Source organism: Panthera tigris, chromosome D4, assembly GCF_018350195.1.
Source record: "Panthera tigris isolate Pti1 chromosome D4, P.tigris_Pti1_mat1.1, whole genome shotgun sequence".
Lineage (NCBI taxonomy): Eukaryota > Metazoa > Chordata > Mammalia > Carnivora > Felidae > Panthera > Panthera tigris.
Window position 1 is genome coordinate 87,372,368 of NC_056672.1, and position 12,820 is coordinate 87,385,187.

Sequence of the window (12,820 nt, forward strand, 5' to 3'; positions counted from 1 at the left end):
AATCTGGCTTCAGGTGAAGAGGCTTGGAGTTTAGAACCTTGAACCCGTCATTGCCATGTGAGCATTTTAAATGTTAGCTTCTAACTGCCTCTCCCTCTTTGAACGACCCATGTCTGGGAGACTGTGGCCCAGCAGGGTTGGGGAGGTGCAGTCGGTGATGACACATGAATGGACTCAGTTGTGCCTCTGGCCTGGGGTTGCTCAAGACTGGGGGGTCAGAGGTTCTGAGCAGCACAGGATCCTGTGGGTGATGGATCCAAGAGGTTCTGAGCAGCAGGGGATCCGAGGATGATCTGAGGGTCCCAGGGGTGTGCAGAGGGGGTCAGAGGTTCTGAGCAGCACAGGATCCAAGGATGATCTGAGGGTCCCAGGGGCGTGCACGGAACGGGCTGAGCCTTCCGTCCAGGAGGTTAACGGGCTGTGGCAGCCAAGGCAATAACTAGAGAGGCCCGCGGCCCTCTCGTGCAGACCCTTGCGGGCCTCTGCTCTCGGGGATCACGACCCCCGAGGAGGGGCTACCCCTACCTATACCAGCTCCACACCAGCCTTCGTTAGCTACCCCGGAGCAGTGTGTTTCTATGGTCCCCGTGGATGGACTGGGAGCCTGTCCAGCCCGCGGCTGCCCCAGATGTCCAAAATTTCACTTGCCCTTCCCAGGAGGAATTCTGACCTCTTCGTAGCCGCCGGTCAGCGCTAGGAGTGAGCTTAAAATCATGGAGCTGCAGGAAGTGAGCTGGTTTGTTCCCCGCAGGTTCCCTGCCAGAGGCCTGCGCTCACTCCGGCCCTCGCGCCCCACCACCATCGGCTGTCCGCGGAGAATACAGATGCTGGCCGCTCCCTGGGGGTGTCGCTGTGCATAGAGGTAGGCCCACAGCCTCCCCGTTTCAGGCGTAGCCCTTAAGCACGGACCCAAGAGGAAATTCTCTCAGGTGAAATAACGGAATTGTGGTTATGGGTTTTGTTTTTTTTTTTTCCTTTTTTCAAGTCCTTATCTTTTAAGAGCACACACAGATGCAATGAGGCGGTATCTGGGTCTGCCACCAAAAAGAGGAAGTGGGAGTTTGAGCCGAAGCAAGGGTGCTGTGAACGGCTCCCTGTTGGAGCTGGGTGCCGGCACGTGGGAGCGAGCTGTCTGCTTCTGCGTGTTTCCACTGCCCTAAGTTAAAAAGAGAGAGAATACACGTGAGGCCTTAAGAGTCTGAGCAGCTCGAGCTTCCGCCTTGGCTCTAGCATTCCTCGCTGTGAGACCTGAGACAAGAAGGAACCCCTGTTTCCAAATCTGTAAGACGGGGCTGATCACAGCTGCCTGGGGACGTTTTCCAAGAAATAACGCACGGAAACCATTTAGTCTGCCACCCGGAACTTGATCAGCACCCGTAACACCTGATCTGGTGGGGGGCCTGGGCCAGTGGACCCCCTGGCTGACCATGTCGGGGAGACGGTGGGGGTCCACTTCCCTCAGTGGACACACCGCCCCTGCCTTTGGTTAAACCACCTTGGCTCCACTAAATCTTCGGTTGGCCCGGAACTTTCTTGGCAACGGTTTGGAGCTAGAATCAGCCGTCAGGTTCCTAGGTGTGATTTCTGCTAAAATATGAGGCGGCTGAAGCCAATCCAGTTACTTGTTTTTATACATTTTCTTCGGGAATAATTGTTAATTCACAGGAAGTCGCCACGGATGTCCCAGGGAGGGCCTACGTACCCTTCACTCAGTTTCCCCCAGGGGTGCCACATCTTTGGCATATCCGTAGTACGACGTCACAACCGCTAAAGGGACTGTTGGGACAATCCACAGGGCCTGTTCACGTGTCGCCAGTTTGACGCGTACCCATTTGTGAGTCCCCCGAGCGTTACCGTCACACTCAATTCCCAGAGGAGGACAGTGAGGCTCGGAGAAGTTAAGTGGCTTCCTCGACTCACCGGCGGATATGCGGCAGAGCCAGGACCTGAGACCAAAGTTGTGCACTGCACCAGCAGCCCCCGCCTCGCTCCAGCGGTGGCTGCCGTTAACCCAGGCTCCCTGTGTTCTCTTGTAGGTGAGCCCAGGCCAGCATGGGGGACTCCAGGGACCTTTGCCCTCACCTTGACTCCATAGGGGAGGTGACCAAAGAGGACTTGCTGTTCAAATCGAAGGTAAAGGGTCAGACCTTACAGAGCTGGGGCCCACACCCAGGGCTGCTGCGTTCCTAAGGTACAGGTGTTTCCAAAGGAAGGTTTGAAAGAGTTGAGGAACCGGCTTCCCGACACTCTCTGCTTAGCGTTTTGTGTAAATGGAAGGGCTGGCGTCCGTGGGGGAAGCTTTCCGGGGCTGCGTCCTAACAGCCATTAATTAGCACTTAGATCAGTCCATCTGGGAGCCACTGATGCCCTGTGCATTAGCCGTGGAGCCTTTCCGAGGCAGGGAACGAATCATGCTCTGAGAGCCCACCGGCATTTTGACGAGCGTGACCCGAGGAGGGTCTGGGGAGGCCCAGAGCCAGAAGGTGGGCTTCTCTGAGTGGGGAGTAAAAAAATGTGTCTTTTTTTGTTAAAGTGTTTCGAACGGGTGATACTTTTCTCTGGTTCAGAATCGAGCAATATAAAAGTATCGATGTCAATAAAAAAAATTTTTAAAGTAGGGGGGTGCACAGCTAGCTCGGCTGCTAGAGCATGGGACTCTTAGTCTCAGGGTTCGAGCCCCACGTTGGGTGTGGAGCCTACTTAAAATAAAATTGTTTAAAAAAAATTCAGGGGTGCTTGGATGCCTCAGTCGGTTAAATGTCCAACTTTGGCTCAGGTCATGATCTTCCAGTTTGCGAGTTCGAGCCCCACATCGGGCTCTGTGCTGACGGCTCGGAGCCCGGAGCCTGCTTCGGATTCCGTGTCTCCCTCTCTCTCCGCCCCTCCCCTGCTCGTGCTCTGTCTCTCTCTCTCAACAATAAACATGAGAAAACGAAAAAATAAAATGAAAAAAAATCATTGTCAAGACATCCTCCTCCCACCCTCCAATTCCACCTTTAGGGAGCCTTTTATATTGGTCTCTTTTATACTTTTTCTGAGTTTCTTTATGCAAATACATGCAAATATGCTTATTTTTCATTTCCCCCTTCATTATATAAAAGGTAACCTACTATACTATAGATGCTTTTTTTGTTTGTTTTCTTGTTTTTAATTTATTTATTTTTGAGAGAGAGGGAGGGAGGGAGGGCATGAGGGAGGGAGGGACAGAGGGAGAGGGAGACAGAGAACCCCCAGCAGGCTCAGCACTGTCAGCGCAGAGCCTGATGCAGGGCTCGAACCCACTAACCGTGAGATCATGACCTGAGCTGAAATTAAGAGCCGGGTGCTTAACCAACTGAGCCACCCAGATGCCCCTAGACACTTTGGCAACTTGCTTCCTTCACAGGACAGTACATCTTTCTGGAGCTCTTTCAACCCTGGTCCGTGAAGACCGCTTTGTCCTAGTTTGCCCTGGAGTTGCACGGCATCTCGTCGTGTGGACCCCGTAACTGAGCCTCTGCGGGTAGACACCCAGGCTCTTTGCATGTGGTGAATGCGGTGCCGTGATAAACGGCCTCCTGAAAGTGTTGTCGCACGTGGGGGCCGAGCGTGTGGGGGGCACACTCCGGGCAGCGGGGTCTAGAGTCGCGTTCCTAGACAAATTGCCGGCTCGCTCAGCCTCCCTGTCCCAGCAGGTCCTGGGTGGCCTTCGGCCTGAGCTGGTTCAGCCTGGGCCTGCGGGAGGGATCAGGCCTTCAGAGTGCCTGTGGCTTCTTTCGAAGCACTTTCGCTTCTCGTGTGGTCCGGAGGAGGGCAGAGCGAGGCTGTGATGCATTCGCACTCACGCTGGGTTCTGAGTCTGCACCAAGGAATGAATGAGACAGACCGAGGGGGTTTGCCTCCAGAGGAGGCAGGGATAGGGGGATCCGAGGGCAAAGAGGAGAGCGAGGAGGCGCGATCCGGGCCGGGCCACGGCAGCCTTTCGGAAGTGGTAGGTCCTTCTGGAGCAGAAGGACCGAGAACGTCTGGAACGTCTCAGGCCTGTATTTCAGAGAGCATGTGTCCCGCCCTTCCCTGAGCACCCAGAAATCTGCAGAATGAAACGAAGATTGTTTTAAAATACCAGAAGGGGCAGGGAGGTGAACAGGTCAGGCACAGTGCAGGGAACGGAAATGGCCAAGAAACTTCTGAAAGAAAGTGCTCAACTTCACCAGTGACCTGGGACATTGCCGCGGATCGCGAGATGATGGCATTTTTCCTCTGCCGGACAAACCACAGGCCGATCCGACCCGGGCTGTTGGTGATGGAGGGGAGGAGACCGCACGCGTGGTGGGGCGAGGTGGGCATTCCTGTCACTTCAGGGACACAACTCCCCGTGTGGGAGTTTATCCCGTAGAGGTGCGAGTACCAGTGATAAAGACACAAAGACAGCAGTATTTATTGAGGCTTATTTGTCAAAGGAGAAAACTGGTGGCAGTCTGCATACTCATCAAGAAGGGAGTGGGTGAGGGGCGCCTGGGTGGCCCAGTCAGTTAAGCATCCAACTCCAGCTCAGGTCACGATCTCGCAGTTCGTGAGTCCGAGCCCCGCGTCGGGCTCTGTGCCGACGGCTCGGAGCCCGGAGCCTGTTTCGGATTCTGTGTCTCCCTCCCTCTCTCTCTGCCCCTCCCCTGCTCATGCTCTGTCTCTCAAAAATAAATAAATGTTAAGAAAAAAAAAATTTTTTTTTTTAAAAGAAGGGAATGGGCGAATTACGGTGTGCCCGTAGCGTGGGGCACCGTGTCATTACGGCAGACGGGAAGATGCAGTGTCTGTGTGCAGACTTGGAAAGGTGACCATAAAAAGGTGACAGAAACGTGTCAGAGAAACGTGTATAGTATGATCTTGTTTTTCCTAAAAATCACACCCCCTCCCCTAAGTGTATGCATATACGTTGTATGTGAAAACACGGAGGGATATGCCTCACGTTATTCCAGCATATGTATTTATTACACGTTATATACCCTCCCTGAGATCGTATACAGCATGTATGTGTCGTTTGAACTGTTAAAACAAACCTCCAGGGCCCCTGGCTGGCTCAGCCAGTAGAGCATGTGACTCTCGATCTCGGGGTCTTGAGTTTGAGCCCCGCGATGGCGGTGAGCCCGCTTACAGAAAAAAACCAAACAAGCGTAGGGTACCGTCGTCATTCAAAAGACTGAAACAAAAAGGAAGCCCTGGAAGAGGGAAGTGAATCGTGAAATCAGAAAATCAGAAAAGAGATTGCAAGCGCGGGAAGGTCGGGGGCTGCTGCCCCCAGCGTCCTCAGCGGGAGACCCTGAGGCAGATCGCGGATCTCAAGTCCCACCTTCTTGACCACAACCCTACGGGGACCTCCAGGTTCGGGCCCTTTACCGATACAGCTAGAAACTGGGCTCGGTGAGAACGCAAAATCCCCGCCGAGACGTGAGTGGGGGGGGGGGAAGCCCACTTTCCTGCTGGGGGGGCGCCCTGTGACCCAGGCCCCTCTGCTTCCCCTCTTGACCTGCTCTGTAGCAGGGCCTGCCCTCTGAGCCTCGGTTCCTCATCTGTCCAAAAGAGCTGCTGCGCACACTGGCAGGGATTGCAGGAGCGAGGTATGAAGAACTTAGCCGTGGTCATCCCTGGCAGGTGGCGCTCTGGCTCTGACTGAGCCCCGTGTCGTAACTGCCATCAGAGCGGGTACTTAGAATCCGCCTCACGGCTGAGGGGGTCACCTTGGGCATTGTGGAGCCTCAGTTGGAATTGCTGTTTTAGACACGTGCAGCAGACAAGATTATTTAAGGCACGATTTAAGTTGTAACGAAGAGACCCTGAAATACAGCACCTTAAATGAGAGCGACGCTTCCTTTTCTGTCATAGGACAGTCCGGGCATACGTACGATGGCAGGGCAGCCCCTCCCTTCCCAATACATGGCTTTCATTTCTGAGTCCAAGGTGCTTGCCCCCGCTCCTGCCGTCCCATCTGTGTTCCAGGGGAAGGAGGAGGAGGAGCGGGGAGGGGGGGATGCACAGCCCGGAAATGGCACGCGTCACTTTCGCTGTCATCTCATTGACTAGAACCGAGCCCCAAGACCACAGTGGGGCCGAGAACCAGTCTGCAGCTGGCTGGCCGTGGGCTCGGCCCACATCCGAGCATCCTGTTGCTAAAGCAGGAAAGGGGGACACTGGTAGACAAGAAGCAGGCTCTGTCACCAGAACGCCAGAAACCTGGGTGTTTTCTGTGTTCCTCAAATGTATTGGTGTCCCTTGGGGCGCCTGGGTGGCCCAGTCGGTTAAGCATCCAACTCTTGTTTTCGGCTCAGGTCACGATTTCATGGTTCGTGAGTTCGAGCCCCGCGTTGGGTTCTGTGCTGACAGTGCAGAGCCTGCTTGGGATTCTCTCTCTCTCCCTCTCTCTCTGCCCCTCCCCACTTGCAGTCACTCTCTCTCTCAAAAATATACTTTATAAAGACATAAATAAATTTCTTTAAAAAAAAGCGTATTGATGTCCCAATTTGTACTAGGCTCTGTGAAGTCACAGAGGTAGACAAAACAGACCGTCCCTCTTTCACGGAGCCCAGAGTCTAGGTGGGAAGAAAGGCTTACACAGTCATCAAAGGAAGAGTCGAGGGTGCGATAAAATGCATATTAACAGGTCTGTTTATTTACGTTTCAAAGGATTTTACTAAAAATGTTTTTGTAGCACGTGGGGAAGCAAAATACAAACAGTAAAGCGTAAAGTGCCCTGTGAGGAAGGACGTTTAGATCGACAGGCTGGTGAAGGCCTTTCCGAGGCAGAAAAACCTTTCGGTGGAAAGCTCTGGGGTACAGCCGTCGGCGTCCAGTGGGGTCTGTGTGTGATGCCTCTGGCTGGAGCGGCTCCCCGACCGCTCACGCTTGGCTCTTTCCCTCCCCCCTCCCCTTGCCCAGGGAGCCTGTCAGTCGTGTGGTGTTACTGGACCGAACCTGTGGGCCTGTCTCCAGGTAAAGTACCCTTGCCGCTGTTGGGGGCCTGGAGCTTGGTCTAGACTCTGGGCTGGGAATGTCCGTCTCTGGCCGGCACTGCTGGGATCGTTGGGCAGGGACACGGGGCATGGATGTCTCAGGTGCACGGCCTGAGCCAAGAGGGCGCCAGAGTCAGCAAGTCCCCCTGCTGGCCGCCTGCCTGCCTGGGCAGCCACCAGGAATGTTGAGAGAAAACAGCAGGTTGTGCAGGACTCCGGACCAAATGATCCCATCTGCACGAAAGGCAAAGGTCTGTATGTGCATGTGTCTGTGAGACTTGATGCAGGCATCTTGGCTCTGAGCCCTGGCTCTTCTGCGTAGTGGCCTGTCCCTGGGCCAGCCTGGGCCTCGTCACCCCACCTGTAAAGGAGAGGTCACTGTCGCTGGGCAGCTGTCCCCTCGTTGCGGGGCTGCGGTGGATTTGACAAGATGACCCCTGCAGTGGGTTTAGCAAGGTGCACGGTCTGTGGACGGGATCCAGGAAAATCCAGTCATGGTTCATTGTCATTGCTTCTTAAAGAGAGCTGTATCACAGCGTGGCCACTTTCTATGAGGAGCACGATTTGGGATGGTTTTCATTTTTTTCTCTGGAATTCTTACAGCATTTTCCACAATTTTCTACAAGTATATGTTTATTACATTTAAAGTCACATTGAAAATGGCTACTAAAAATTTCTTTGAAAACAAATCCAAGTAGAAAAGAAGAAAAAAGGACACATGGGCCACCAGGGGACTCTTCCGGCCTCGGCCTTCAGGGCCCGTCACCCAGTTCTAAAGCAGATTGCAGAATACCGTCTGGGCCCTTGGGGGACAGCAAGAAATGTGTGGCATGGTCCTGTGTCCTGGGAGCCCCCCCAGCAGGAAGGGATGTGTCCTTTGTGACCGGAAGGCCCTCACAAGCCCGTGCGGTGCTGATCTCTTGTGGAGAAGCAGGCTGATCGTTGGGCTGCAGGCCTGCAGTGGAGGCACTTGCTGGGCCTGGTGGGTGGCTAGATTTGGGACAGGGAAGTGCAAGGCCAAAGGCAAGGCCATCAGAGACCCGCAGGCCCCCTGCGGGTCCCGAGTGGGTCTCAATTACCGGCCCATAAGGAAGTAGGGGAGAGGGTCTGGGCGCCACACAGCTTGGCCCACGTCTTGCTGGGCCCCTACCTGGGCTTTTTTGTAGGAGGCCAGTAGCCCAGGGCACCCTGTCCACCTTCCTCGGAGGGCAGGGGCGGCTTTTAGGGCAGCCGTCCTTTCCAGCGGGAGCTTCAGGTACGCACACACGTGTTCCTGTGGGGCGGCAGGGCCTCAGGCCTGGTCTTGGTGGCGGAGATGGTCCAGCCCCCATCCTCTCTCCTTCCCTCTCTCCCCAGGTCTCCTGCTCCTATGTTGGCTGCGGAGAATCCTTCGCTGACCATAGCACCATTCACGCTCAGGTGAGCGCCGTGGCTGGGAGTGTGGGCCCTGCGGGCGGATGGCCCAGAATTCAAACCCCGGCTCCAGCCGCCTCCCAGCTCCAGCCGCCCGCTCTGGGCCTCGGTGGCTCTGTCTATAAAATAGGAACAGGCCTAGCAGGGTTGCAACAGAGACCAGAGCTAATGCAGGTGCACCCATATCACAAACACGTGAATGGTCAATGGCCGCCCATGGCCTTCCTGGCTGGAGGGTGAGCATGTTCTCTGCTTCCAGGCCTTTTACTGAGGCCGCTGGATGCAGCCTCAGGGCACCCGTTAGGCCAGTGTGTCCTCAGCCTCACTTCGGATCTTGCCCTCTAGGCAAAAAAGCACAACCTGACCGTGAACCTGACCACGTTCCGGGTGTGGTGTTACGCCTGTGAGAAGGAAGTGTTTCTGAAGCAGAGGCTGGCAGCACCCCTGGTGGGCCCCTCGCCCAAGTTCTCAGAGCAGGTGAGGGGGTGCAGGGGCGTCAGCGCAGTCGGTAGTGACGTATTGGGGGCAGGGCCTTGTGACCCAAGCGTCGGGGGAGCGGGGATTGGTGGGTCCCAGATGGCATCTGTGCCTGGCCCGTGTTCTCAAGTGCCAGCGAACCCTTGCTGAGCCCCGGCTGCGTGCCAAGGCCCACACGGGGTGGGGGTTGAGGACACAAAAGTCCTCCGGGAAGGGAGTTCGTTCACAGGCCGTGGGCGGGCCGCGCGCAAGGGCAGGGCTTGACCGAGCCTGGGCCTGGGGCCAGTGCAGATGCTTCCGGGCCTGTGTGGAGCCCCCGGCACCCCCCAACCCTAAGACGAACCCTGCCCCCCGGCGAATGCCGAACGGTGACCTGCGGTTCGCTTCTCTGTGGAAAACACCAGAAACCCCCCTAACGAGGCACCGAGCAGGGCACCGTGGGGCACCTAAAGGTGGTAGGCCTGGCAGACGCACGCACGGAGGGTCGCCTCGGGCTCCGGCCAGTACACAGGTCGCGGGGTTGGCTGGCTGGAGTCGGAGCTCGGGGAGGCCTGAGCGTGTCTCTTCCGCGTTTACACAGCGACCATCGCGTAGTAGGCGCTCAGTAAATGTTTACGGAACACGTTTGCAAGCGTGGCAGCTGTTTACGGTTATTTACAAAAAAGGCTATGCAACAGTGTGCGTGCAGTATCTTGTTTTGGGGGCGTGTGTATACGAACGGTGAAAAACTTACGCAACCGCGTACAGACTTGACAGTGGTCGGCTGAGGCAAGTTGCATTGTAGGTCGTGATTCGTTGTTTCTATTTTTTTGCAAATTTATTATAACTACGTTTTTATCAGCGTCAGTAAAATACAAGTTTCCCGTCAGTAAGATACAAGATGCCAGAGCCATCTCTTTCCGGGGTGTCCTCGGCTCAGATGGGCCAATCCGGTGTGGGCTGGGGGCGGGGGCTGGGCGACTGGGCTTCCTTTCCCCCTGGGGAGCCTGCGGGCCTCTGCCCCCCACCCCGTCTTCCTCGCCTCCCCAGTTTCCTCACTCGGTCTCTCCCGCAGGACCCTCCGCTGCCCTCGCACCCTCTGAAAGCTGTCCCTATTGCCGTGGCCGACGAAGGAGAGTCCGAGTCCGAGGATGATGACCTGAAACCTCGAGGTAGCCGACCCCAGAGCTGGGGGAGCTGTCAGGCCGGGCCGGGGGCCTCCACGCAGGTTGGGGAGTTCTGCGGCACATTGGGCCGTGTGGGCGGGCAAGGGTGGCGTGGCCGACGGGCCGTAGAGTGTGGTGGCTTCTTCCCTTGGGGTGCTGGCCATCCAGCCGAGTCCTCGTGGCCTGCCGGTCCTCATCCCCGGTCTCGGCGTGTGACCCCGGGCAGGCCGGCCCCTCCACACCCGGCCTCCTTGCCTGTGCGACGCGGACAGTGGGCCGGGCTGGGTGGAGGGCAGAGCGGTCCGTCTGAAATGCTTGGGCGCCCACAGCTACCGTGAGCAGGAGGCACAGTAACCTAACCCGGCAGACTTCTGGGGCAGGACACCAGCCACCCACGTCCTCCTCTGGTTGGGTCCTGGCGGCTCATCCGTGAGCGGTGGCACCCTCACCCTCCCTCCCCGCTGTGCATTGGCTCCCTAGGCCTCACGGGTATGAAGAACCTCGGCAACTCCTGCTACATGAACGCCGCCTTGCAGGCCCTGTCCAACTGGTAGGTTGTCACCTCGTCTGGGAGCCGGGAGGCCAGGACCTGTCCCCAGATGCCCCGGAAGTAGCGGCAGCAGCCCCCACGCTGTGCTGTGTATGTTGCCCACAGATGCATGTATTTAGACGTGTATCAGCCCCCCTTGGAGCACATGTGCCCTTTGACCCAGCAGCCCCCCTTCCGTCAGAGTTAGTCCCGGGAAGGCGACCTGAGACGTGGCGTGTGGTACCTGTGCCATGTTCATGTTCTGTGTTTGTAGGGAACGATCTGAAGGCCCGAATTTAAAGGCCAGCTTTAGGGAACCCTGGGGGGCTCTGTCGGTTAAGCGTCTAACCCTTGGTTTCGGCTCAGGTCATGATCTCACGGTTCGTGAGTTCGAGCCCTGTGTCAGGCTCTGCGCTGACAGCTCAGTGCCTGCTTGGGATTCTCTCTCTCTCTCTCTCTCTCCTTCTCTCTCTCTCTCTCTCTGCCCCTCCCTTCCCCTCCCTTGCTCATGCTCTCTCTCCCGTTCTCAAAATAAATAAAAAACTTAAAAAAGAATAAAGGCCAACTTTGCAGTAAGTGTAGGACAGTATTTTCCTGAGTGGGAAGGGGTCAGACTATGGCAAGGGGGAGGAAGGAAGTTACAAGTTTTGTGCGGTGCAATCCCATTGGGGGAAAAAATTAGTCATTTCTACCTCAGGTAGGCTGTTAAGTCCGTGAGGCCAGGGCATTTCCTGCGCCCGGTACACAGATGTCCCACCTGGTGGGGACTCGGTGCGCATATGTGTGAAGGAGGGAGGGGGCGTCTGCAGGAAAGTCTGGAACATTATGCACCTAAATGTTCGGGGTAGCTGTCTTCACGTGGTAGGATTAAAGCCCTTTATTAGTGTTTGCTCATCCAGTCTTTCTACGATGAATACGTATTTCTTAAGTAATGAGATAAGTTTTTAAAACACGAGGGAAAAGGAAGATGCCTTCAGGTTCGGGAAGGTTCCACAGAACGGGCTGGTGGGAGCAGCAGGTTCTGGGTCCTCTCTTGTTGGTGCAGCGACAGCCGCGCCCTGACCCCAGGGGCCCTGAAGCGGGAAGCTCGGCAGCCCTGGGAGAGGGAAGGGCGCTGTTTCTGTGTCGGGGCGTCCATAACAAAGCATGACAGTCAGGGGACTTTATTTTATTATAATTACTATTATTATTATTATTGTAATTTATTTTTTATTTATTTATTTTTGTGAGAGAGAGTGGGCTCACACAAGGGAGGGACAGACAGGGAGAGAGAAAGAATCCCAAGCAGGCTCCGAGCTGTCAGCACAGAGCCTGACATGGGGCTCAAACTCACAAACCCTGAGATCATGACCTGAGTCGAAACCAAGAGCCTGATGTTTCACGGACCGAGCCACCCAGGCACCCCTGGCAGAATACTTTAAACAGCAGAGATGTATTCTCTGTCTGTTCTGGGGGCCAGAAGTCTGAGATCACGGTGCAGACAGGGGTGGCTGCTTCCGAGGCCTCTCTCCTTGCCTTCTAGATGGCCACCTTCTTCCTGTGTCATCTTCCCTCTGGGCATGTTTGTGTCCAAATCTCCTCCTTGTATGAGGACACCAGTCATATCGGACTAAGGCCCGCCCTGAGGACCTCATTTTAACCTAATTGCCTTGTTTCGGGGCCCTGTGTCCAAATGCAGTCGTATTCTGAAGCGTTCAACTCGTAAATTTGGGGAGACACGATTCAGTCACGACAGGTGGGATCCTTCTAGTCATCTGCAGGCATTTCTGGCTCCGGGGGCTACAGGATGCCCCCTGCGTGAGCTTTTCTTCTCTACCCAGCTCTTTCTAACCGATGCCACGCGCCCCTCCTTTTCTGACCCGGCTCCCTCCCCTGCCCCTAGCCCTCCGCTCACCCAGTTCTTCTTGGAGTGTGGAGGCCTGGTGCGCACAGACAAGAAGCCAGCCCTGTGCAAAAGTTACCAGAAGCTGGTCTCTGAGGTCTGGCACAGGAAACGGTGAGTGACTGAGCCCCAGACCCTGGGCAGGTGCATGGGGCTGGGGACTGCCTTCGGCTGTTTGCTGTGCACCTGCCACGCCTCACCCGTGTGATTCTCATGGCAGTGCTGTTTTATAAACTGGGGAACCTGAGGTTCAGAGAGATTTCCGTGTCCTGCTCAAGGTCACTCAGCTTGGGAAGGGTAGAGCTAGCGTTCGAACCTGGTGTTGCCCTGAGCCAGCGACCACTTCTGAGACATGTGTGCTGAGGCCGAGACACTCACCATGACTCCTCCG

General features: G+C 55.9%; 1 protein-coding gene across 4 annotated transcripts in view; it reads left to right on the plus strand.

Annotated features, from left to right (window-relative positions):
- The window catches only part of USP20 (ubiquitin specific peptidase 20), a 44,320-nt gene that overhangs the window by 11,763 nt on the left and 19,737 nt on the right, over nucleotides 1-12,820 (plus strand). For 3 of the 4 annotated variants that reach the window (XM_042963714.1, XM_042963716.1, XM_042963713.1), the window contains exons 2-9: nucleotides 752-862; nucleotides 2,037-2,133; nucleotides 6,910-6,963; nucleotides 8,340-8,402; nucleotides 8,742-8,873; nucleotides 9,928-10,024; nucleotides 10,499-10,568; nucleotides 12,430-12,543. In XM_042963714.1, coding sequence (XP_042819648.1) covers nucleotides 2,053-2,133; nucleotides 6,910-6,963; nucleotides 8,340-8,402; nucleotides 8,742-8,873; nucleotides 9,928-10,024; nucleotides 10,499-10,568; nucleotides 12,430-12,543 — 611 coding nt within the window. In that variant the 5' untranslated portion in view covers nucleotides 752-862; nucleotides 2,037-2,052. Of the gene's footprint in view, nucleotides 1-751; nucleotides 930-2,036; nucleotides 2,134-6,909; nucleotides 6,964-8,339; nucleotides 8,403-8,741; nucleotides 8,874-9,927; nucleotides 10,025-10,498; nucleotides 10,569-12,429; nucleotides 12,544-12,820 lie in introns of those variants that run through there. The other variant, XM_042963715.1, reaches the window with a different exon arrangement.